The 25,749-nt window shown below is 40.7% G+C and overlaps 1 protein-coding gene across 1 annotated transcript in view; it reads right to left on the bottom strand.

The window, feature by feature from the left end:
- TENM2 (teneurin transmembrane protein 2) overlaps window positions 1–25,749 on the bottom strand; it is a 602,965-nt gene that overhangs the window by 136,297 nt on the left and 440,919 nt on the right. Inside the window, exon 8 of the mRNA XM_056502736.1 lies at window positions 24,609–24,847. Coding sequence (XP_056358711.1) covers window positions 24,609–24,847 — 239 coding nt within the window. The remainder of the gene's footprint in view (window positions 1–24,608; window positions 24,848–25,749) is intronic.

Here is a 25,749-nt window from a genome sequence, read left to right on the forward strand (position 1 = left end):
CAGCACTGCCCAGTGCACAGGAATGGCTCTGCAAGGATCAGAATGTGCTGGCTGGCAGGCAGCACTGCCCAGTGCACAGGAATGGCTCTGCAAGGATCAGACTGAGCTGGCTGGCAGGCAGCACTGCCCAGTGTAGCAGGAATGGCTCTGCAGGGATCAGACTGTGCTGGCAGGCAGCACTGCCCAGTGCACAGGAATGGCTCTGCAAGGATCAGACTGAGCTGGCTGGCAGGCAGCACTGCCCAGTGCACAGGAATGGCTCTGCAAGGATCAGACTGTGCTGGCTGGCAGGCAGCACTGCCCAGTGCACAGGAATGGCTCTGCAAGGATCAGAGTGTGCTGGCAGGCAGCAGCACTGCCCAGTGCAGCAGCAATGGCTCTGCAAGGATCAGACTGTGCTGGCTGGCAGCACTGCCCAGTGCACAGGAATGGCTCTGCAAGGATCAGACTGAGCTGGCTGGCAGGCAGCACTGCCCAGTGCACAGGAATGGCTCTGCAAGGATCAGAGTGTTCTGGCTGGCAGGCAGCACTGCCCAGTGCAGCAGCAATGGCTCTGCAAGGATCAGAGTGTGCTGGCAGGCAGCAGCACTGCCCAGTGCAGCAGGAATGGCTCTGCAAGGATCAGAGTGTTCTGGCTGGCAGGCAGCACTGCCCAGTGCAGCAGCAATGGCTCTGCAAGGATCAGAGTGTGCTGGCAGGCAGCAGCACTGCCCAGTGCAGCAGGAATGGCTCTGCAAGGATCAGAGTGTTCTGGCTGGCAGGCAGCACTGCCCAGTGCACAGGAATGGCTCTGCAAGGATCAGACTGTGCTGGCTGGCAGGCAGCACTGCCCAGTGCAGCAGGAATGGCTCTGCAAGGATCAGAGTGTTCTGGCTGGCAGGCAGCACTGCCCAGTGCACAGGAATGGTCACAGTGTTCTGGCTGGCAGGCAGCACTGCCCAGTGCACAGGAATGGCTCTGCAAGGATCAGACTGTGCTGGCTGACAGGCAGCACTGCCCAGTGCACAGGAATGGCTCTGCAAGGATCAGAGTGTTCTGGCTGGCAGGCAGCACTGCCCAGTGCAGCAGGAATGGCTCTGCAAGGATCAGAGTGTTCTGGCTGGCAGGCAGCACTGTCCAGTGCAGCAGCAATGGCTCTGCAAGGATCAGACACAGCTCAGAACAACGGCACAGCCGTGCAGTGCTGGAGAGCTGTGTGTGCTGCATGGCTCTGAGCCACACCTCTCAAGTTCTTTGAACCTTTGGTGAAGCAATTTCACATTTGAAATATTGTCAGAAGTTATCTTCTCCATTTTAGAGAGCTAGACACAACACACTCCCCGGCTCCTGGCAGGGAACAATGGAGGGTCGGGGCGTGCAGTGGCTAAGCACTCTCATTGAAAAAACCAGGGGATGCTGCAGTAATTGTCCTGAGAGGCTAGAAAGGAAACAAGCCTCTATGCTGACAGCTTAGCTCAGCGTGAACTCTCATTTTTCACATGGAGCTAATTAAAAACTGAAATTAGTTAAATATGGAAATGACACTTGCAAGCACTTTAGCTGAATCCTGGCGAAATCCCTCTAGAGTGCTGAGACACTACCTGCTGCTTCAAAACTCCCCAACTGAATTTCACAGTTAAAAGGCTGAGCAAAGGGAAAGTTATTACAGAGATTTCCCATTCAAAATGTGTCTGTAAAATCCTAAATTAAATTTCATGGTAGCCCTTTCAATAACGAGGGACATACTGTGCAGTCCAACGATCTGGTGCTCCAATAACGTCCCTGCGTGTATTCTCTGATTATCTCACCTTTAGGCACTGTGCTGGTTGTGCCAGCACTGTGATGCTCACAAGGATACCAGCATTACAATGCTACAAAGATAAGCCATGGACTGCTACTGAAGGAGTCATTTGGAAAGCCTGGATGCACAGCACATAAAGGAATTACTTCCACTGTCTAACAGCAGAAATCTGAGAAAATCAGAACCCACCGACCAAAATGTTTTATGCCTATGATTTTAATTTATGTGATGAATACATATGCAGAGAAGAGACTACATGGCAATAAATTACATGGCCTATATATCTGTATCTCCACACTTCACAGGCAGTGTAATAATAAAAAGCACTTCTGCATATTTAAATGGGCATAAAGAACCAAGGGACTGGATATGCATAAAAGGTATGATGACTGACATTAGCTTTTTGACTAAAGCACCATGTGAATTCCATTTTAGTGCATGTGACTTGCCTAGTGTGCATAAAAGCAAGGGTATCTGCCCAAGGGCAAATATGATTTCTGAATGCAATTTAACGAAACCCGCCCACAGAACAGCTCATTTTGGAGCCAGACCAAGGCACTCAGGATAGCCAGTCACTTTCAAAACAACTGGAGCTTTTTGGGTTTATTGTTTTTTCCTACATTCCATCCCTTTACCCTTGAGGCAATCCCCTCCCCCTGGCCTGCTGCCACTATTGCACCAACAAATTTCTGTCTAGGAAAGCCAGCAAAAGATGCCACATAGCACGAAAGCCACTGTTACTCACTCCCAAGTCTTCTGGCAGGGGGTGCTGCTGTACCCAGCCTGCCAAAACCTCTTCCCTGGCAGCTAGCTCTATAATCTGTACATCACACCCAGGCTTTGCTAGTCCAGGGCCTTGAAACATCTCAGCTCACCCAGCTGGAGGGGATATGCTGCAGCTGCACCATCAGACCCTCTTATTTTATTGAATTTTGAATATGCAGTTTCAAAGCAATTCAAATGAATTTGCCCAAGGCCTCAGATCAGTAAAACTACTGATACCACCTGCAGCAGGCTTCCTACATTTGAAGCATTTAAAAACAGGTGACAGGATAGGAGCTTTCAGTGTAAGGACTGACTGTCATGAAAAGCTTGCTAAACAAACTTGGTTATGCCCCATTTTGGCAAGGAGGTAACTGTATGGCTTTCAGCCCAATTCTCACAATAGCACTGGGAATAATGGGAAGCTCCATTTAAAATATTTTTTTAAATAATGCAATTTTCTTTCAGGTTAAAATGAAGCATTTATTTGATCACTGAGCTTTGTTTATTTTCAAGCATCTATATGAGTGGAGATAAAAAGCAGACCTTTGTGAACATGAACTCATTAATAAGAGGCTGTATTAGGAAACCCAGAAACAAACATCTAGCAGGTTGAAGCCTCTTAATGCCATCTAATTCTTCCAGCACGGAGAGGCAAAAGAGCAAATTCCCCATCCAGCAGTTTTCCACAGCCATGGGCCATTTAATATGCCTGATGGACAGGTACAAGCTGAAAAACTACTGGGACAAATAGCTGGCTGGGTATGAAACCAGGAGCCAGAGCCTCAGGCAGAGAAAGCAGAGCCTGACAGCCAAAGCCCTCTGGAAGCAAGAACTCTGTGTAGGTGGTTGTGGTCCTTGTGTCCTCTCCTTGTCCTGTGTCTGTACAGACAACCCTGCCTGGAGCAATGCAGAGCAGATAACCAGTGCCCACCTCTCCTGCCTGTGGGCTTTAGCAGCACCCATGTTATTTGTACAAGGAACTACCCTACTTGAGGATCAGTATTCCTCAAGAGATAAATTATTTTTGTCTCCTTCTCCTCATTCTATTGTCCTACCTGAGTACATTCACAGAAACACACAGCTGGGTGAGGGAGCTGGAGACACAAAAGGGGAATCTGGAGAAGGGCACTGTCAGGCAGCTTACTCTGAATAGCAATCATAAGGCAATGATTTGTGCCTTTAGAAAGACCCCTAAAGAACAAGCTGTAAAGAATTGGCTGGAAAGAACTACATATATTCTTGTGACTGTACTTCAGATGTGCAGTGAACATCTCTCCCAAGGCAGCATGTGATCCACATCTGGGAAACACCACTGGGATGAGACCCAAGGAACGTAAGGGGACATCCACACATGCAGCTGCTTTTGTCACTAATGCTTCTGGGAAAATATTAACTCATGAAGCAAATGAATAGTGGCTTAAAGGTGAGAAATTAAGAGTGAGGATTTTCATCCTCAGACCCTGAAAGGTATGTAATCATTCTCTCATTCTTTTCCCTCCTCTTGCATTCAGAAGTATCCAATAAAATTTAAAAACTTGAATCAAGGAGAAAATCTAAGCCTGCAGCCTCCCTTCAGGGAGAAAAAAGACAGAAGGGAGCAGAGGGGACTGACAGGCAGAAATACATTATTTATTCTTTCCAAGGCAGCACAGTGGTGGGAGCCAGGGAATTCTGTGCCCAAGCACATGTGCTCCAGCCCTTGTAGGGACTATTTCAGTACTTGGAAGATACAGCATCCACAAACCCAGCCAATGTCATCTTTGTGATATAAACCAGTCTCCATATGCAGAAAGCAGCAAAGATTATTCCCAAAGCTACTGGTAAGGGCTAGTGGTTCCAGAATATTGGCAAGCCAGGTATCCCCAAGCTGGTTCTTCGAGCCCCAGGTGAGAACAAGACTCCTAAGATCATTCAGCCTCCCTCTGAACTGCTTTCCTGTGCTGATTTTCTCTGTAAACAGTCTGAAATCATCCCATGAGAGGCAGAGAGAGCCCTCACTAGGAGCTACACAGGTTTTGCCCCATAAAGGGATTCTGACATTCCAGACAGTCCAAGGCATTACATGAATTCTTTGAATTGCAAAACTTCAGTCAAGGTCATTTGCAAATGCAAACCTTGAGTTCAATTATGTTTTAGCAGAAGATGACAAAATTACAATAAAAATCCCCCTGTTTTTATAACTCAACAGCTTTTCCCCTTGGTTATCAATTTTTGAATACGGGGCAAGGCTAAAAAGTGTGCTTTTGAGAAAATTCTGAACACATAAATGCTTCAGGTTTGTTCTACTGCACAGAACAAAAAAATGCTTCCTTTAATAGTGTGATTTGATGTAATTTGCCTTATGATTTTTCTTAAGGTACAGCAAATGCTGAACAGAAAATGGCACATATTTCATTTCTAGAAACAGAGCCAAATTCATCCCTGCATCTTTTTCATGCCCCATTGGTTTAAGTCAATTATTTCCAATGTAGCTGTATCAGTGTGGAAGAGGAATAATGCAATCATGAATCAAGTCCATACTATTTTTCATGACAATTCCACTTGAGCAAAGCCTCAGATATAACCTAGTGAACCACAGATCACAGTCATATTTTATAAAATTTATTCAACAAAATGTATTAAATAAACTTACCTTTCTGCCTGTATCTTAGCAACTTAGCAACCCTTACGATATGAGAATGCTGGAAACAAGCCTCTGAAGTCTCCAAATGCAGACTTGACTTTTAAGAATAGGTGTGCCAGCATTGAGGGCCATAATTGCAAGAATAAATTTTGCTGAATGGTGCCATAACACACATTTTTCTGTATCTGCACCCAGTCCTTATGGGATTCCTTTATTAATGGCAGCATTTTCTAGGCTATTTGCTAGATCTGTCATGTAAATTCAATGGCAAGGATATTAAGGTTTCATTACAGGAGATGCCAAAAGAAAAGTATCCCTCAATAGCTGAAGTTTTCCATGGCCACCTGTCACATGTTCCATGGTTTCAGTGATTTCACTGAAGTGAGCTGCAGGGAAGGACATGCCCTGGGGCACTTCCTCCTCCCTTCCAGCAATTCATGCTCTGGGAGCAGCCCTGCCCCAGAGTCCTGCACACACACCACGCCTTAATGTGAATCCACCCCACCCTGAGCACAAAAGAAGTGTGGATGTGGCACTTGGGTACTTGGTTTGTCACTGCCTGATTATGGTGAATAATGCAGCAACACACACGACTTCTTCAGAGCAGCAAGAAGAAGCCATTTATTGAAAAGCCATTGTACTTATATAAGATAGATCGTACAAAACAAAATAGAAAAGGCTCATTGGGCTAAGAAGGCAACACCCCTTTGAAAACCTGCTTTCTGCAAAACATCATGAGACACTCACACAGCTCTGTGATCAACAACAGGTGTTTATTTGTGTTGTTCATTCTTCCCTTTCTTGTTTATTTCTGAGAAAAGTCTCTAGTCTGGGAAAGATCTGAGCTGGAGCTGAGAAAGCCAACAGCCTGGGAAAAATTTGGGTTGGATTTTTCCACGATCCTTCAGCAGTGTCCACACTTGGTTCAGTGGGGACATAGCAGTGCTGGGCTAGGGATTGGGCTCAATGATCTTAGAGATCTTTTCCAACCTTAATGATCCTGTGATTGTGTGAGCAAAGAACGGTGCTGCCCTTCAGGATGGGGAAAGGAAACTTAAATCCCAATGGAAGAATACAAAGGGACTGTAAGAAAACCACAGGAGCTGGTCTGCACCAGCCCTAGCTGTGTGTTAGATGGCAATCAATCCTTAATATTGTGTGGAAAACTGTTTTACATTAAAGCAGCCTGCAGTTTCCCCATGTAAGAGCCAAGCAGCAGCTCAGCTCAGCTCTGCCCAGGAAGGCACAGCCAGTGCCAGCTTGGGACACAAGGAGAGCAGAGTCACCAGGGCTGTGTCCAGGTGATGGGAGACTGAAGTGAGAAATCTGGGGTTAACCTTGCAGTTGTAACTCAAGATTGCTCCCTTGGTGCTCAGCCCCTGCCTGGCAAGGCACTGGCACAGCGCAGGTCTCTCTGCACTGCCTGAAGCCCTGTCCAAGGCTGCCCAGCCCCCAAGAAAAACGGGAGCCATGTGGGCCCTGCCACTCCAGAAACGGAACCAAACCCCATAAAATAAACTTGGGAAGGAGTGCAAATTTCAGTGAATGTAAATATCAATGCAGCATATGTGCACAACACGATTTTAGCAATGGCTCCTGTTGAATATTCTTGTGTTGGGTTCATCAGAAACACTGACAAATGCTGCAGCCAAAAATCTGAACAGGTCTCAGCAGCCCCAGCAGCACTGGCACCTTGCAGACTGAGGCGACAGAAAGTTGTACAGTAAAGCATGAAACCCTTGTTTTCCTAGAATAATAATATGCATTTGCATTAGACAGAAGCTCTCTTGACACAAGCACTGTGAAGGACAGTGGCTGTGGCAGAGATGCACACCCAGTGCTGGGGAGGGCAGGCATGGCTGAATGTGGTCCTGCCCCCGACCCTGGGATTGCTCAGGCACAGAAACTGGCTCTGCTCCATCACCCTCCTCTGCCAGCTCCCAGCTGCAATCCAAGGCATGCTGCTTTCCTCAGTTTGCCTTAAATTTTCCTTGTGGATGGCTGTACTCCACTTTTGTGTAGGCTGATGATTTAGTGGCTGCCCGCTGGTATCAGAGGGAGAAGCATTTTTCCCTTCAGCGCCCGCTTTGTAAATCAATCATTAAATTATGTGCTATTTCATTCACATTTTTTGGGACTATATCTGCCATAAGACACCTGCTGTGGTGACAACTGACAAAATATATGGAACCTGGGGAGAGGATGAGGAAAGAGGAAGGAGGAGGACTCTGACTGTCTTTGCACATGCGACCTACTGGCAGAAAGGCTCAGGCAGAGGCAGACAAATGCTGTAGATTGAAGCTATTGAATTTTTCAGCAGCACAATACACTGCATAACTTTGCTGTAGCACCAGAACACAAGCATTTAAAGAACAATCTTCAAAGCACTGAAATAAGATATACCCAGCTGTGTTTCCATTCATACACATCAACAAGGAAACATGTAATTTTTACACTAATTCCACAGAGAAACCAGATAATAAAAAGCTATCAAAACACAGAATAAAATTCTACAAACACTAGTGGTCAAGAAAAATAAATTTAGTTTTATTAATCTGTATCATGGAAACACAAGTGATTTAAAGCACCTTTGCAATGTCTCCCCAGTTTAATCTGTATCAGGTTAGGAGGAAATCACAATTGTATTGTCAAGATCAAAATATTCACTGTCTTCTCCACAAAACAACTATTAAAATTTTTAAAAGCAATTTGGGAATGTTGACAGAGTTCTCGACATCACACTCAAACAGGTACTGCTAACACTCACATCTCATTATATTTTATCTTTCTTTTTCAAGGCCTAATTTTTTTTCCCAGTAGTAACGTACAAATTGCTTTCCTTGGAATCACAATGAAGATTCCTGCAGATTCTTAAATGAGAAAACACGTTATCACCACTAACAGTAACACAAGCACAAAGCACAACTGCTCCTACACCTGACAGCACTGGAAGGAGGAGTGTGGAGGACCAGCATTAGAAGATGGATGAGCAAACCAAAGGTGGGAAAAAGCAGATTACTGTTCAAGCATAATAACTTTGAGAGCTTTACTGAGGGGTTGGGATCTGTTGCCTCCAAAAGAAAACCAGAGAACAGAAATAACACACTGTTCTCTGTCCTTGTTCTGCTCTTTCCATCAAGTTGTATGGAAAACAGAATAAAGCTTGTTTCTTCCTCTCAGATCAGAGCATTAATGTAAAATATTGTATTATTTTTACAGCTTCTGCCATTAGATTGCACTTTAGCTCTTTTTATTTTTTTTTAAGTTGACTATTCTGCTAAAAAAAGACACTGACTGCTGGCCCCAGAAGCTGCTATTTGTCATTTATTCTCAGAATAGGAATAGTACTGAAAGGTTCCTCAAGTGGTCCAGCTTCACTCCTACTCTGAAGAAATTGCTCCTAAGGATACATCTCAGCTAAAACAATAGTAAAAAGTGACTTAACACTCGGTGTGGGCCAAGGGTGTTGCACCTGATATTCTGGAATTCACTGAAAGCCACAGGCTTTGTTCCTCTCAATAGAACCAGCTCAGAGCTGGGCAGTTCTGATTTCTACTTCCCCTCTGCCCAGCTTACAGGAGGAAAATGATGCAGTAACATCTGCACTTCCACAAGAAGAAGAATTTCCCAGAAAATGGCCTGAAGAGCAACACCTTGCCCCACAGGACAGAAACTTGGGGTCCTGAAATAAAACTGGATAGATAAGGTTGTGCTTGGAGAGCAAGACCTGCAGCCTGAGAGAGCAGAGGAAGATTTTAATTGATTTGGTAACAGCCAGGGCTACAGCCCTCTCCTGGCACAGTTACCTGGGAAAAAGAATTCTAACACACTGATCCCCAAAATTCTGCTGACCCTCATCTTAAGAGAATATCAGAAAACATACATACAAAAAGTATGTACTGATATTCTTCAATAAAATAACTACAAAATGTTAACTATTCCCAAGTAAAGGTGATGAGATGTTAGCCAGAACAATTGATTTTGCCTACTATAAGGGAAAACACTGTGAAAACATTGCTCCAAATGTGATGTGAACCTGTGGGATTCTTTGGAAGTGAGTATAGTGCAGCTCACGTTATCATTCCAGCACGTGGTGAAGAATTCTCTTCATTATCCACACACACACAGAGATCTCTCCTCCTGAGCTACCTGGAACCAGCAGGAATTGCCTGTCATGCTTTGCTGTCTCAATAGGCATGAATTGTCTATCACACTTCACCACCTTGTGCTGTGATTTCTTTCTGAAACTCAGTGCTCTTCCTTACATTTAATTCTTATAACACTTTTAAATACCAGAATAGAGAGGCTGTCTTACTCAAAAGACACTAAAAACCAGCAGACCTAAGATCCATTTTTTACAGTAATGTAAAATATATACATTACTGAAACTCAGTTTAGCCATCTGGAGTGCAGGAATAATAACATTTACTTTCCCCACAGTAAAATGCTTCTAAGCTAAATTAGCATTAACTATTATTCATCTCAATTCTGCAAAACAGTGAATCATAATCTTAACTTCAAGCATTATTTTTTAAAAAATTACTAAGTAATTTCCTTGAGCAGAAAACTTTTGTCTTTCTTTTCAGTTCCTCCAACTATTATTATTTACCAGATGCTAATTTAGCCTATTTACAGAAAAATCAAGTTATTTTTTTTGCTCTTCTGTGCTAGAATTAATCAGAAGCAGCATGATACCATGTTTAATTTCAATCACAGCAGCTATCACTTTACAAATAAATAAAACTTACAAAATTTTTTTAACTGCTCTTAAATCAGATGCTATTTTTTTCCCCTTAAGGAAAATAAAATTTACAATAATGGCTTCTACACAAACTTTTGTTTAATTATGAGAGCACCACAGAATGTGGGCTTTTGGTAAATAAAATCAAAGGGTATAAATAAAACTGCATTTTCTTAAAAGAAATAGCAATAGCTGGGTCATCAAGATGTCCAGACTGTTAAGAATTAGAACACCCATAAGGAAATAGAATCTGGAGGGGGTGGGGGGGTAGAGGAAGGAAAAAAATATTAAAAGAAATCTATCAACCTTAAGGCAAATGCAATGGAGAGGTACACGAAATTCCTTTTGTAGATCTGGGACTCGCTTTTTTCAGTTGAAGTTGGAAAAGCTGGTTATCGATTTTCTAGCTGGATTTCAGGAGAGGACAGCAGAGCTCGCCCCATCTGTTAGTCCTTGGCTGGGGCAGCAGTGCTATTTGTTTTCCTAGCATGGCAGCCCAGCCCGTGGAGCAGACTGATGGTGCCAGGGAGGCTCTGTGGAGCCAAGGGCAGGCAGGAACCGATGGGCACATCCAGATGATCCTGCACAAGGGATGAGGAAGGGAAAATCTGCTCTGCCTCCCGCCTGCCCCCAGCCCTGGCTGTCGGGAGGCTGATCTGACCTTCAGCCAGGGAACTGAGAGCAAACCTGCCTTCAAAGCTTCAGAGCAGTCCAGGAATTCTTTCAGCTCGAGTTTTGCCAGCCACAGGCTGGTTTTAAACCCATTCTGTCAAGGTGAGAGTTAGAGGGACAAACTGCTTTGTCCTAAATATCTTGTGCTTAAAGACCTTCCCTGGTGCCCTCTTTTGCACCAGCCTGCACAGGGAGCAGTGGCTTTGAGCACACCCAGCTGATCTGCACATCTGGTGGGAGAGTCTGGATTTAGTGTTCAGTGACCCTCAAGCCACACTTAAACTTATCCAAAGCACTGCACCGAGCCTGCAGTAACAAAGGGTCTGAGGAACATTCCTCCTGATAAAAAGAGCACAATTTTATTATTCATTGCAAGTATTGGAAATATAAGGTGGCAATATGTACTAGATTCCTCCAAAATACTGAATGCTTCAAAACACTGTAAATTTCACAAAAGGAAATAAAACTATTTCCAGTTACTGTCACAGCTGTTTTTGTAAGCTTCTCCTCTGCTGCAGAAAAGTTTAGACAAACTATGATAAATTTTCCCACTCCTGACTTGTGCATTTCTAACAAACTTCAGAACAGTCCAGTTGTCCATGGACAACTTTCAAGAATGTACCTGGGGTAAAACTCTGAAGAAATACATTAAATAAGTGAGCTAATTTTTGTAGGGGAAATATTTTCATAGTTTCTGTCAGCTCATTGTAATATTATTTCATTTTAGTACATCAAAGAGAATTATCTGGATATGACTTAAGAGCATCTAGTAGCACACAACAAAAAGCAGGTGAAAGAAATCAGTAAAATTTGTAGAGAAATCAGTCCAATTTGTACATATCAATCCACATAAACACAATAAGCTAGCTAGAGACATGTAATATATAATTCTGTCTACTACAAATTTGGCCTTTTCATAATATCCAGCCCAAACTCTACTATGATCTTGCCATTTCCATCCAGACCTTTGACTTCCACAAAAAGGCTTTAGGGAAAAACTGCTTATATTTAGAAAAAGCTCTGAAAGGTAAAACTACCATAGAATAACATTATCTTTATCTTAGAAGACTAGTCAGAGAGTTCAAACTGAAATGGCATTTCATGCTCAGCAATAATGTCTATATTTGTAAATGGCATGTGGGGCATTTATACTACTGAAAGCCAGGGATGAATGGCTGCAGGATTTCCAGTTCTTGAGCTGGCAAAGGGGATATTTCCATGGAGGTGACACCCACGGGCTCCAGAGGCCTCCCCAGCCCAGAGCTGGTAAATGGTGTGACTTGCTAAAGACAGAGCACAGTGCACAGTGCACTCTGCCATAAATCAACCTGACAAAGGATACTCCAGCAGGGGAGAGGGGGAAGAGGCCCCACAGTCTTGCAAGGGAGGAGGAAGCATCTAGGATTGATGTTTTCCTTCAGCCAAGAAAGGAGGCTTTAAATTTAAACTGGTTTTAAATTTCCAGCCAAAGGCAACAAAAATTCACCGTTACCTTCCCCACAATTGCAAACCTTCCCCTTTTCCTACCAGTACCGTGTGCCTGAGCACCAGAATTGAGACCAGATGAGGAGTGAGTGTTGAAAACAACCAAACTGCTTTCATTCTCCTGCCCTCTGCTCAGTAACTCTTTCATCAGAAGATTTTCATGAGCAACATTACTACGCAAAGTGAAAGACTGAATTTCTGCCACCTCCAAACCCCCAAAGCTTAACATTTGGTGTTTGAGGCCTTTTTTGCCTTGCAAGAAGTTATAAAAATCTTTTGTCTCTGAAAACAGAAAGATTTGGGGTCCCACAGTAAAACCAAATTTTAAAAAAATCACAGATTTTAACAAATTTTGGCTAATAGCATTCACATAGATGCTTACTGGTGACCTACTGTATTCAGTAATTTACTCACATGTCAAACCCCTGAGCACTGAACTAAGGAAACTGCTTTTTACAACTATTAAAAATATTGACAATTCCAGAGTCACCACTACACTAGAGAAAAAGCAAGGTGTGCAGTACATGCAGCCATTACCTCTTTAGCAAACTGCTCTGGGATTGTCAGAGTATGCAAGTTGCAGCACTCAGCAGAAACTCCTAATGGAGAGCATTTAAAACAAAATCTGCTGAAAGCATGTAAAGAATAGCTTAGATCTAGAATGCAAAGAGTGGAAATATGTAAAGAGAGCTGGAATTCCTAAGCTTTGGGCTATGAGCTTTGGGTTGCACCTTTCTATCAGCAAAAGCAGAGATCTGTGCTCAGAATAAGGCTCCATACTCAAAAGATAACAAATAAAATGGATTTTATGAAGGCAATTCAAGGCCTTGTGCTGCCCCATTCCTGGGAAATGATTCCTCATCAGTGACCCACACTGGTCTCAGTCCCAGATAAAGGCACCCTCTGTTAAAACTGGAAATCCAAGGTCCCAGCAGCAGAGCTGCCAGAGCAGGATTTGCAGCACAATCCACAACCTGTAGTTCATGCTTTTCCTGTGACTCTGGGGCCCTGGACAAAGAGTGCCAGAATGAACCTGGGGGCTGCATGGACTGTTCCAGCAGGCTGCACTGCCTGGTGACCTGAGCCCCTCACCTCAAAACTCCACCACTGCCAACAGCAGCTAAAGGGTCTCCTGCAGACCAGAGCTGAAATGCAGGTTGTCATGCTGACAGCTTTGAAATGGCATCCAGGAATTCCAAATTCATTGAAATAGTAATTCTGTACTAAATATTGGCTTCTCAAATCATGGGCAACACAGGAAAACTGTCCATTGAAATACACACAGAGGCAAAGCAGAGAAAACTCCCACTGCTGAAGTACCTGCTGTATATTTGGCACTCCAGGAGTGCCAAAGCAATGTCAAGCCAACTGCACTGTGTTTAAAAGCCTTTTTCTGTTCTAGCTGTTTACAGTTTTCTAATGGTAAATATAGGAGAAAAGATGAATGATTTATGAATGCTCAGTATAAAAAGTCAAACAACATATTAAAACAATGCTTCATAGCATGGGGAAATGGAGTTAAGCAGACCACTTTTATGGTGATTTTTATAGACAGGAAACATATAGATTTTTGACAGGGAAAGAAAAAATCTAAAGATGAAGAGAATGGTGTTAAATGTTGTTAAACCTTTATTTGGCCTAAAGCAAAAGATAAAACTCATTCTGCCAGAGATCTAAAAGAAAAAATCTAAAGAGATGAAAACCACAGCTTTTTAACTAAAGTAATTCTCCTTTACAAATATTCTCAGATGAGATTGAGTAAAGCCCTCCATCGGGCTACATCCTGAAAACAAAATTATTTCCAGTCTCTCTGTTAATATGAGAGTGGGCAGTGCTGATCAAGTGACAGGAAAACAGTCGAGGAGTAAGATGGATCCTGCTGTTTTCCTGAACATCTCTGAACTCCCTGCTCCCAGGGACAGCAGCCCCTTTCCTTCATTGCTGCAGGTCTAATGGATGGTGCTGCCCAGGGCTGCTCAGGCAATTGCCCTGACCCAGTTGTGCAAGGAAATAACGAGCCCCTGAATTGACTAAGGGATGTCACAAGGACAGAAGAAAAAATTGGCTAAGGGAGCACATCAGCAGCTGGAAGAGCATCCTCAGGTGGTTCTCAAGGAGAATGTATATTTTAATTTGTAGTTCATTTACTGCAATAGGACAGAAGTTTAGGACATGCCATGGAGGACAAGATGCCAATCCAAGCAAAGAAAGGGAAAACAACTTTTCTGTATTTCTGAGAACAAATAGCTGTCTCTACCACCACATCATTGTTTTACTATTACCAGCTAATACAACAGCAGACTGAAAGTGCAGCTGCGGTCCACAGAATATTTGGCATTTCTGGCCCAAGCATAATCCCTCAAGTAATGAAAAACCTATTTCTATTTCTGCATCCTCGCTACTCTTCATACTGAAGAGCCTGCGTCTGTCTCCCATTTATTGAAGCTTATTCTTCATCTAGACAGCCAGAGCTGGTTTGTATTAGAAATTAGGTTTTAAATCACTATTTTTCTATTATTTGTTTTAGGATTTTCAGGAAGCCTCCAGAGGTGCTGAAAAATTCTTCTGGTTGGAAAAGACTAATACTCTCTGTGAACCAAGCCCCAAATCCCTAAACGCTTGTATAAGAACTTTGATGTTTTTAAGGTTCAGATTCTGGCCATGAAGACAACATTATAAGAGTTAAAATTACATAAATATGTTTTAAGAAAAGGTCAAACTCCATCTGCAAGAGTAAGTAATCAGATCCCTGAGCTTTTCTTAATGAGCAGACTCCATTAGGGTCTTTCTTTTCTAATGTGGTTGGAGTTGGAATTTCAGTGATTAATGGATTCTCAAGATGTAAAAAGGGGATACATATGAAGAAAGAAACAACAGGTAAAATAATTTTTTGTCCCAATAAATCATATGAGCCTAAATTGCATCTCTTTTCTCTTGCTACTCCCTGCTACCTTGTGGCCAGTTTTAACAGGATTCCCTATTTTCAGCTCCCAGCTCTGCACCACATTCTTACCAACACACACAGGTCTCTCCTTGGAAAAGGCTGGGATGCAAAAGGCACAGTAACCCATCACCATGAGGTATGTGGGGCTTTGTTGCTGCATTTCCCAGTTCTGGTAATTGTTTGTGTGCCTGCTGTGAAATTGCTTCACTTCTCTTTCAGTCTAAAGTTCTTTTGCATTTTCCACAGACCAGCAAAGATGTCACAAGTTCATATCTACTCTTATATTACCTTGGGATACTTGCTATGTACTCCTGACATTTTTCTAGCATTCATTAATTTTCTCAGCACATCAAGCACTATTTACCTCTCTTTTAGAGCCTTTAATAACTGAAAGCAGAAATCCTCTAGTGACAGTACAGTCTGACAGAAGGAGTATCTTCCTTCTGCAAAAGAAAATATTACCCTCACAACTCCAATTCCAGCTGTCAGGAGCAAAACCTGAGTTTGCTGACAACCCACCTGCCTTGGATTGAACTGGCTCCCCTGGAATTACAGAAGGGTTTCATGGCTTCCATATTTAGGAGACAAAGCTATAACAAAAAGATCCTATTTGAAAAATGAAATCTCTTGATTATAGCAGGATGGCTTTGGACTCACTGTGAGTGCAACTGCACTCAAGTCAGTTTATGTGAAGTTGATCCTGAGCAGCAGCAGTGGATCCCTGGCATTGTGCTGCAGTCAGCATGGATGGGGCTCTGAGCAGCTCCTGCAGCCCAGCTCATTCCTCACCCTCTGCTCCCTACAGCAGAGATTTGCAGCCACCTGCACCTCGAGAATGTAGGAAGCCTCTTGCAGGAGAAGTAAGTGAATTGAAAGAAGAAGATGCAAATATGCAGAAAATACAAAAGAGAACTGCAGGAACAGTGCACAACACCCAAATTTAAACAAAACAACTGTTAACATGCAGGGATGAGCAGCATATATGGAACAGACTGTCTGACCTTTCCAAGAGTCTTGTCTACTCCAGGCTGATTCCTGCAAGGCAAGTAAAGTGCCACAGACAGAGACACCTTGTCATCCAGCACGTGGGGAGCCTGCTCTGCCACACTGGCAGCAGCATGTGAAAACATTTTCTATTCTGTAGCTTTTCTCAGAAAGTATTTAGTATGAAAAATGTTGTAGGAAATCAGCTGATCAACCAACCAGCAAATTAAAATAAAGCCTGAAATTCAATTAACTGCAGCACTGTTATGTATTATGTATAATACCTTTTAAAAAGTAAATATGACACAGAGGGATAAATCTGGATGCCCCAGAGAAGAAAACAAACTAAACCTAGAGCATATTTATGGTTTTAGATAAGGTTCTGTAAGATCAACATTAGAGAATGAAATTCCTTTTCCATTCAGGAGCTGCATTAATACAAATGCTTGCCTTGTCTAGTAATTATTTAGTAATAGCCAAGATAAAGACATAAAGAGTGTTTCACAATCACACAGTGGGGTTCAATACTGATTCTCTCATTATCAAATCTGCTCAACATACAAGTCAAAACATGATTTTTCTAACCAACTACATTCTTCATTTTGGCATTGTAATACAAGCTTCTGATGTCAGAAACTATTATGAGAAATTAAAAGAGAGTTTGCTGACTATAAGTTATACATGCATCAGTCCAAAAGGGAGCCTCTCCTTCCTGTGCACATTGCTCTAATAAATAAAATAACCTTTGGCTTGCCTCTACCCATACAAAGCAGCCTGTTGGAACCAAAGGTCATGAAGGAGATAAAGTCACACACAATCTCTGTCCTCAGAGGTCTTCAAGAGCAGGGTGAACATAAGGGATGACCCATTTGGAGCAGAAGACACATCCAGAGGTCCCTTCCAACACAAATCATCCTATAACCTTGCAAGTTCAAATCTGGAGAGCAAAATTTTCCCCAGGGGTCAGACAGGTTGTCACAGAAGATGTCATTTTTCCTGTTTATAGCTACAAAGCTATCTTGCAGGGAATTAATAACAAGGCACAACATCACACAAATATGGTGTGACCTTGGCAAGTCAATGACTTTATTACTGGACATACAGAATATATCTGATGGCTGGGCTCTGAGCAGTGACATGAGAAGGCAGGTCAAAGTGTGATGCAGCAAGCTACATAAAATTAAACCCTGAATAAGCAAAAGCTGAAATTAATCTGAAAACTGTATCTTAAACAGCTTTTAAATCACTGAGATAAATTCATCCCATTATATTATATAGTGGGTATAGTTTTCTGTAGTGTGTCATTTTTCTTCCAATTTGTTCAACTTATTTTGCCCCATAAATTCCCTACTCTGTCACCCTGTCTTATTATTTTCAGAAATTGAATTTAATTATAAATTTTTATTTTGTGTTCATCCAAGTTCCTTAACTGTTTCTTGAATATTCTCCTGTCTCTTTAGCACACTTAAGTATTTTTTATTAGTGTTTTTTTTTTTTTTTCATGGCATTCATAATACTGCTTTAAGAGCTCCATTAGCCACACTTACAAAATCCATGTCAAATCTTTCAATCCTCTATGAACCCACAGAGCAATAATTATATTCCTACAGGCAAATATGTACTGCTATACTTAAATAAAATCCATAAGCACACTAAGTGCAAAACAACACAGTGAGTCAACAAAGAAACACAGCAACAAATAATCAATATAAATGAATCTATAAATGATCAACTGGTGATCTCAGTCTAAATAACTGTTAAGAGAGCAATGTTTCCCTAGGAAGAAATGAGACATTTTACACTGATATTGAACATTGACTTTTCAGAGAGAATGACCACAGGTTTATTTGATAGGTATCTCTGACTTGGCATTACGTTAGCAAAATTTAATCTTCAATATCCCTTATGCTTACCCTTCCCCTGAAAAATGGCTTCATCTCAGTTTGTTGGGCTGGGTTATAAAGCATGTCTCAGTAAAATATCTCAACACTTTTTCATCATTTCCCCCCCTGATTTCCTGCAAGTATCATTTTGCATCTACTTATCTCTGCTATCTCTTTGCCCTGACAAGATTTCATAGCTGTGATTCTGGGATTAAATCCTAGACCACTAAAAAATTCATAATGTTAGGTATTTGCACTGAAGAAGGTGAGAATAGTCTCTGTCACATAGCCATCATGAAATCCAGCATATTTTCTGGTTTGTGCATGGCAGGATGGCAAGGGAATGTGAAGCACAACCTGTACTTTCACAACTGAGAGAAAAAAGAGAAAGCACCTCTGAGGAAGCCATTCTTGCAGCTGTGTCCAAAAAAACCCCAAAGTTTCTATTATACAAACAATGACTGTACTAATAAATTAGTAATTGTAAGCATCTCTCTATAATATTTGGGTTGGCCATTTCTGTCCTGTCACATCACACTGCCCATTTCTGTTGCACTAACCTTGGCCAAGCAGATGTTTTGAGCAGTGCAGGCACAGCCAGGACAGCAAGCAGCAGCCAGGCAGCTGTGTTTCTTTACTCAAGTTCAAAGCAATATATTTTAACAGCTCCTGGGGAGCACTACCAGCATGTGTGAAAAATGTTTCCTCAGACCCATCCTAGATTGTGCTGTGCAATTTGCATTAACAACCCAAAACGTGCCCTGAAAACACAACTCCAGTAACACATGAAAGAAAACATCCTGTGATCTCTGTCCCCTGTCCCTGTCTCCTGCCAAGCCTTCAGAGTGTGTTCAGCCTGGCAGCTGAGCAAGAAAGGTTTTCAATGGCAAGAGCTAAGCTAAGCACATGATAGCACTTTGAGAGGCATGGGAACATTGGTGTCACTCTAGTTTGGAGTGCTGAGTTTCACGGTATGAAAATGTGCCACAAAGAACTGCCCAGGCTGTGAGACTGCCCCTCCACACTGAAATCCTCCTCCTCTCCTTCTCCCCGAGATCTCTGCTAGGCTGAACAACAGTAAACTCACTTTTCTTGGAACAAAACTGCAGGTCAAGCTTTTGCTTTTGACTCAGGAAAAGCCCAGGAAAACTATACCCAAGTAATTCCATGTCAAAGTCCTCCTGTTCTTTGTGGCATTGCACACATGGTGCAGCTGGAGCAGCTTCTCTCTAGAACTGTCTCTGTAGCATCATGAATCCCTCACACCTTTGGACTGTGGAATAGAGAAGGGACACTTGCTAGGCTAAAAAGCCACACCTGAATTTCCTAGACAATGCTAGCACCTAGTTTTTTGTGGAATGAAGCCAGATGCTTTTTCCTAAAACTTCTCAGAGGTAGTGTGAGACAAGCTTATTGAGCTGCTACACACTTTTCTCACTCAGATTGACTGATAGCAGTCAATAAGAATCACTGAATGTGTGACATTTAAAATATGACAGGCATATTCTAAAATTTAATTATTGCCCCTAACTGACACCTATTTTCAATGCAAATTTAAGAACAGAACCTTCTGTCATCAGCTAATCTTGCAAGATGCAGCATTCCCTGGGTTCACATTGATTTCAAGTGAATCTGATCTCAGTGATTGGCAGCCAGATGCCCTCTGCCTCTCAGAGGCTCCAGCTTTGCATGATTTTCCCTTTTTCAGTCTTGCTTTCTAAAATGTCTAGCAAATTTAATTTCAGTGAAGTCTGGACAAGACAAAGGCTGTGGTTTTCTGACTCCACAAGTAATAAATGAATGCAAAATAAAAAAAATCAAATGAAATGGAAGTTCCTACTTGTAAAGAACAACCCAGAAACAGAAAAAAAAATCAGTGGGTACATAAGACAGGCACTTCAGCAACCTATTTTGATGAATCCTCATCTATGGAATCAGAGACAAAAAGACAACTTGACTTAGGAGTGGAAGAACTTAAAAACATGAATGAACAACAAATGCCATCCAAGTACTTACATTAGCAAAAAAATTTGTGGGAAGAAAAGAAGTTGATATCAACACCTGAAGGATATAATTTTTTGCAAACTGTACCATGTACAGATATTTGATGCAAAGTAAAGATGAGACTTCTGCTTCCAAATCAGAAATTCTTACAGATTTTTTTTCTCTCTCTCTCAACAAAGGAATACTTCTGTGGTACAAGAGGAAAAACTACATAAATTAACCATTTATTTCCCTATATCTTATGTTCTGTGAAGAGCTATTTTTCAGGTTCTAATTTCCAATTTTAAAAGAAAGACATTTTCATTTGCTTAATTAACTGCCAGACCGTTTGGCAATTCAGTCCTTTCTGTGGCACTGAAGTGAATATATTATTTCAGGTTTATGCAGAAACCTGAAATTTATCTTAAGCCTCATGTGTCTTTAAGGTCAAATAACACTGAGGAATAAATGACTAATAATGCTTTCATGTGCAACACAGGCACTAAAGGCGTGGTACAAGAATGGTTCTCTCATAGTCTATGTCATTTTTCTTTAATTTTTCTTGTATTTTCTTGCATATGATGTTAGATAAAATAACATCAATATCCAAAAGTTTCAGTGTGAGTATCAAGATACTATTTTCAAGTGAAACATCTTTAAACCCATCACAACTTTTAATTTCCACAGGAAATAACAGTTCAGGGCTTTTTCTTTTTCCCCTACAGGAAAGTCTAAATATTTAAATTACCATATTTTTAATATACTGACATGTTGATGGTCAGATGTTCTTTGATGCTCAAAGATAGATTGGCAGAAATCAGAGCAGCATAGGGCTTACAAAAACGTGGTATTTATGTTTGGCAGCAATTACTTTGTGAAAAAGACAAGGTGACTCTTTTTATGCTCCTTCTTTCTTCTTTTTTATATTTTTCTCCTCCAAGTTTGGCAGGAATCAAAAGAGCTAAAAACTAATTTAACATGACAAATGCTTTCATCACTCCCTTAACCTCTGAAGTGAACACTCTGACAAAGACAATATGTGTGGTATATGCTTTCCTTTTGACACTTTATAAATTACTTTCCTGTAACTGGGTTTTACCACCAGCCCAATATCTTCAGGATGTCCTAATTTGAATGGCTGGTTCTACATTCTTCATATGTCACCCCTGGATAATAGGAATAACTCCTGGGCTTTGTGAAATAGCACAAGTCTCAGAGAGGACTGTGGGACAATTTTATTTTCATCCTTCATGCTGGAATTTACCAAAAGGTTGTGTAATACTAGCAACTACTACTCTGCATTTCTTTCACATCTGGCTATTGAGGAAACAAGAAGAAGTGACAAACCTGGCTTTAAATGTGCAGACAGCCTGGTGTACATCATGTAATGGAAAAGTTAATTGAAGTGACTTTTTAACCTATTTTCTACTACTAAAAATAGTTTAACAATTGGCCATAGAAACATTTTAATGTGCTCTTTCATACACACCATCTGCACTTTTTTCCTCTGTCTAGTCCTTTAACAAGAAGAGCAAAAGTCCCCTGATTTATTTTTAACCTGGTGAATCTGAACTGTGTTAAAGTTTCTGCAGAAGCCCTGCCAGTGTGAAGGAATTCAGACACAGATCAGTATGTCCAAGATGGGAAAATGCCTGCACACAGAACCAAACCCATTCTGCACAAACAGCTGCCCTATCACACTGGACCAGCACAATGCAGATCTGCAGAATTTTCTCCTAGACATCAATCAGGGTAGTTTGCAGAAGAAGATTTAGAAAAATTCAGATAACAGTGGAACTGACTGGTCTATAAAGGAAGAGTCTATCTAAATATCCAGACTTTGATGACATATTATGATATAAACTATCAATCTATATGTATCTTTAAAAGAAAAGAAAACCCAAAGTTACCTTCTAACAAGGCATATTGCCATTATTTTGACAAATGTTTAACTTAAAATCTCAGTAGTATCTTTATTTAACATCAATTATGTAGTGTGGCAAAAAGTTCCAAAGGTTATTTATGCAATATGAATTTATTTTTAAAGCATTTAATAAACTGCCTTTTCATTTCATTCACTGTATTTTTAGTTGTGTGTTGGAGGAAAGGCATGCCTAATAGGAATGTCTAATAATTTTTAAATTTATTTTTCTTTTCTATCAGTTATGAGATTTTTTTTTTGCTTCTCTCTATAAATCACCCTCATTATAATTTTTTCAAACCAGCCATAATCTTTTGCAGTCTCAAAGTCCCATGTTTAAACCTGTAGACATCATGTGTTCAATGATCCTTCCATAGCAATTCTCCCATCTCTTTTATGATAGGACAATTTATTTAGAAATCCTAAAGAGAATGAGAACTTCAAAGTCCTCTTTCAATATAATTTACCTCACATTTGCCATCACTGCATTTTGCATTTGGTCCTGCATGGATACAATCGTTCACACAGCCCAAATACACTGACCATCCTAAGGAGCAGAACCATTTTCTGCAAGTTTTGATTACTTTTTCTATAACTCTTACTTATAGCTAATGTAACCCCAGTGATGGAACCTCTGCTATGGTAGAGAGCAAGAAATTTTCTTTGTGGACATGTAAGGCAGAAATACAATAGCAGCACCTTCAAAGCCTTTCATTTTTTGAAATCAGGAAATGATTTAGCACCTTAAGTCACACTGTTGGAGGACAGCAAGGGTTAGTTTATAGCTGATGGTCTTACACCTGCTCTTTGTCATGTGCAATGAATTGTATGATTTTTTGCTGAGAGTGAAGGAATTAATTTAATAAATGGCCTACCTAAAGCACTTTGCTTTTACCTTTCTGTTGTTCTCATGTATCTAAGGCTATACCACTGCTTTTTTTGTTTTTTCTTTTTCTCTCTCTTCCATCACTCTAAATTATGATCACAGTGGATCTATCAAATTTATTCATAGGATTCATTTCAGCTATTTTCTGGTTTTGACATACACTTATTCTTTCCTGTGTATGGCATGAAGCTTGTCAGGTAACTTCTCATTATTTAAACCTTGAGCTAACACTCTCTCCTAAACCCTGCTTTGTTGTGTTCACTACCAACTCTATTGTGCTCATCATTCTTTCAACAGGAAAGAAGACCTCAAAAACTTCTGTCAAAATGGATCAATTATGTCCTTACTTGAAATGATAGATCATTCATCAATTATTAAGAGTCAATACATTGCTTTACATTCTCTTGTCTTATATATGAAAGTGTAAAAAGCAATTTTGCTTAAGATTACAGTAACCTAAATACCAAGGAAAAAACACATTTCATAATCCATCACTTCAAAGTTATGCACATGATTAAAATGTTCAACTTGCAGTGTATCATTTCCCATGTGCATAATCACTCTAACAGGGAGCTGCTGGATGATAACTGTCAACTTCAATGAATTATGTGCTTTCCAATCTTTTCATTTATACACCAAACTAAGCTTGTTATTCTTCTGAGGCTTTCTACAGGGGAAATATTGAAATATGGTTAGATCTGTAGTACTCAGTGTTCTGGGATGTAGGTCTGGACTAAACAGACAGCAGGAATAGTCAGCCAGCTCTCTCCTACTACTGTATATATTAATCACATATGGAAGCTCATTAGTATGAAAAATGGGGTTTTGTTAGAAAATGGTATCTATCCTGAAGAGTCAGGCTATATAGGATCAAAAAAAAAAAAAAAAAAAAAAAAAAAAAAAAAAAAAAAAAAACGGAAAATTCAGCACATCTTTATAGATCTTTTGAGTGCTATGAGTGAGAATGGTTTCAGAGAGGAAATAAATCCCACAAAGCATAGGTCTGGAAAGTATTAACAGAAAATAGTGTCAAGCTAACATAATTTGGCCATTTACTCAGAGAACATAAAGAGTGTGCAGCACTTCACTACCATCACCATATTGTTAAAGGCACTGAAAAAGGTATAAAATACACTGGTAGTTGGTGCAGACACCTAAAAAAACCCTCTACAACAACAGAGAATGAGAGGTGACCAGGGGAGAGGGAGGAAGTCAGAAATTAATTAAATTAATTAAGTTAATTAAATTAATAATGACAAAATCTCAGCACCATGTTAAAAACATCCCAAAAAATCATAGAAAGGATTATAATACAGTGTGGTCTCTATTAACATATGAATCCTGGGAAATAAAGACAGCATTCAGAGTTTCTGTATTTTTCCTTAAAAAACACTAAGGATGATTAGAATATGGAAAATAGCTGTATGCAAAATGGAACTATGTAATGATTCAAATTTAGCACCAGGATTTAGGCACACAGACCAATATAGACTGAGAACTAGTAATCAAAATTATTTTGGTTTTTTTATCTAAAGGCAGCATGTGATGGTAATATTTGAATTCAAATGCCACTAGCTTCTGTTACTTACATGAGTTCACCACCTATCACAATTTTTTTCTAAATACTTTTTAAACATATGGCACTATATCAAAAAGTCATTAAATCCCTCTGTTTGGACCATCTATGAGATGTGCATATCTGACACCTAAAGTTAACACTGCACATTAAAACCCTGAATCCATTTCTTGCTTCCACTGCTCTTACGACAGGGAACGTGACTTGAACATTTTATTTTTTCCTCATTAATCAGTACAAGGAATAATAATATTCTTTGCTCACTGAGAACACACATTTGTGAAACACATTGACCATCCTTTTATCTGCTGAACTTTCAATTTCTGACACAGCCATGTGATTTGAGAGAGAAAACACAGCCTTACCTATGAAATATGCTAGCAAGATGGCAAGCAGGACTGCAGCAGCAATTGCAGACAAAGCAGCACATTTCCAGCTACAGTACTTGGAGGGTTTTTTCAGCTTGAATGCATTCCTGGAGAATGTATTTCTAGGTAACAGTCTGGGAGGTGGAGTGTAAACCGTTCCTGAGGTCAGCGGGTAACCAGGGGAAGAGCTACTGAACAGAGGAGTAGTTCCAGAAGATGTCTTAAACAAGAAATGCCTGAAAAACATAAAATGGAACAGAGTTGAAAATGGCAAGTCCTGTAGTTAAGACAGAACATCTCCTACTCCTGTACCATTCCAGCTGCCACAGCCTGGTAAATTCAACCAAAGAGAAAAAGGATTTCGTAGGAAGAAATGGGGAAATGAAAATTCTCCTTTTCTTTTGCTACCATATCTTATCAACTGGCACTGAAATGCAGGGTCAGGATATCTTTCTTCATCTTTTCTGTAATTAGATGCAACTTGACCACACAGTACTAAAACACCAGCATACCCCATGGAGTGTCTGGGATCTCCCTGTGGAATCCACCACTCAAAGAATGTTCCAAGAAAACCACACTCTGAGTCTCATTTACACTCTTGGCAAAAGCTCCCAGCAAAACCACTAAGAACATACTGAGCAAAGCCCATGGTCCTGTAGGAAAAGGTTCTGCCAGAATTAGAATTAGCTGTGATTTTGTGGTTTAGCACTACACAGGTTTGGTTTGAACAGCTAAGACAATTACCAACAGCACATGACTCAGCAGACAAAACCAGGATTTCAGCTGCCCATACATTTGTTAGGGAGAAAATAAGGAACAGAACACACTCTAAAGAATCTCAGAAAATGCTGTCAACACATTCCAGACAGAAGAAATGGAGAAAGCAAACTGGAAGACTGGTTTCTTTGAATTAACTTCTCACAGTCAGGAAGAACTGACTACAAACATGTTCCCAGTTTGTAAAAAACAAAAAATAAAAACAATAGAAAGAGAAGCACAGAACAAAGGCTGTGGTCTTAAAAAGTCACTTGGTTTAAGACAGAGAGCTCTGAAGACTTGCCCCAAGCCCTCTCCCTTAACAGCTCTGAAAAACAAGTGCTTCTTGGAATCAAACAATGATGACACTCAGTAATCTCCA

Source organism: Oenanthe melanoleuca, chromosome 13 (assembly GCF_029582105.1).
Source record: "Oenanthe melanoleuca isolate GR-GAL-2019-014 chromosome 13, OMel1.0, whole genome shotgun sequence".
Classification (NCBI taxonomy): Eukaryota; Metazoa; Chordata; class Aves; order Passeriformes; family Muscicapidae; genus Oenanthe; species Oenanthe melanoleuca.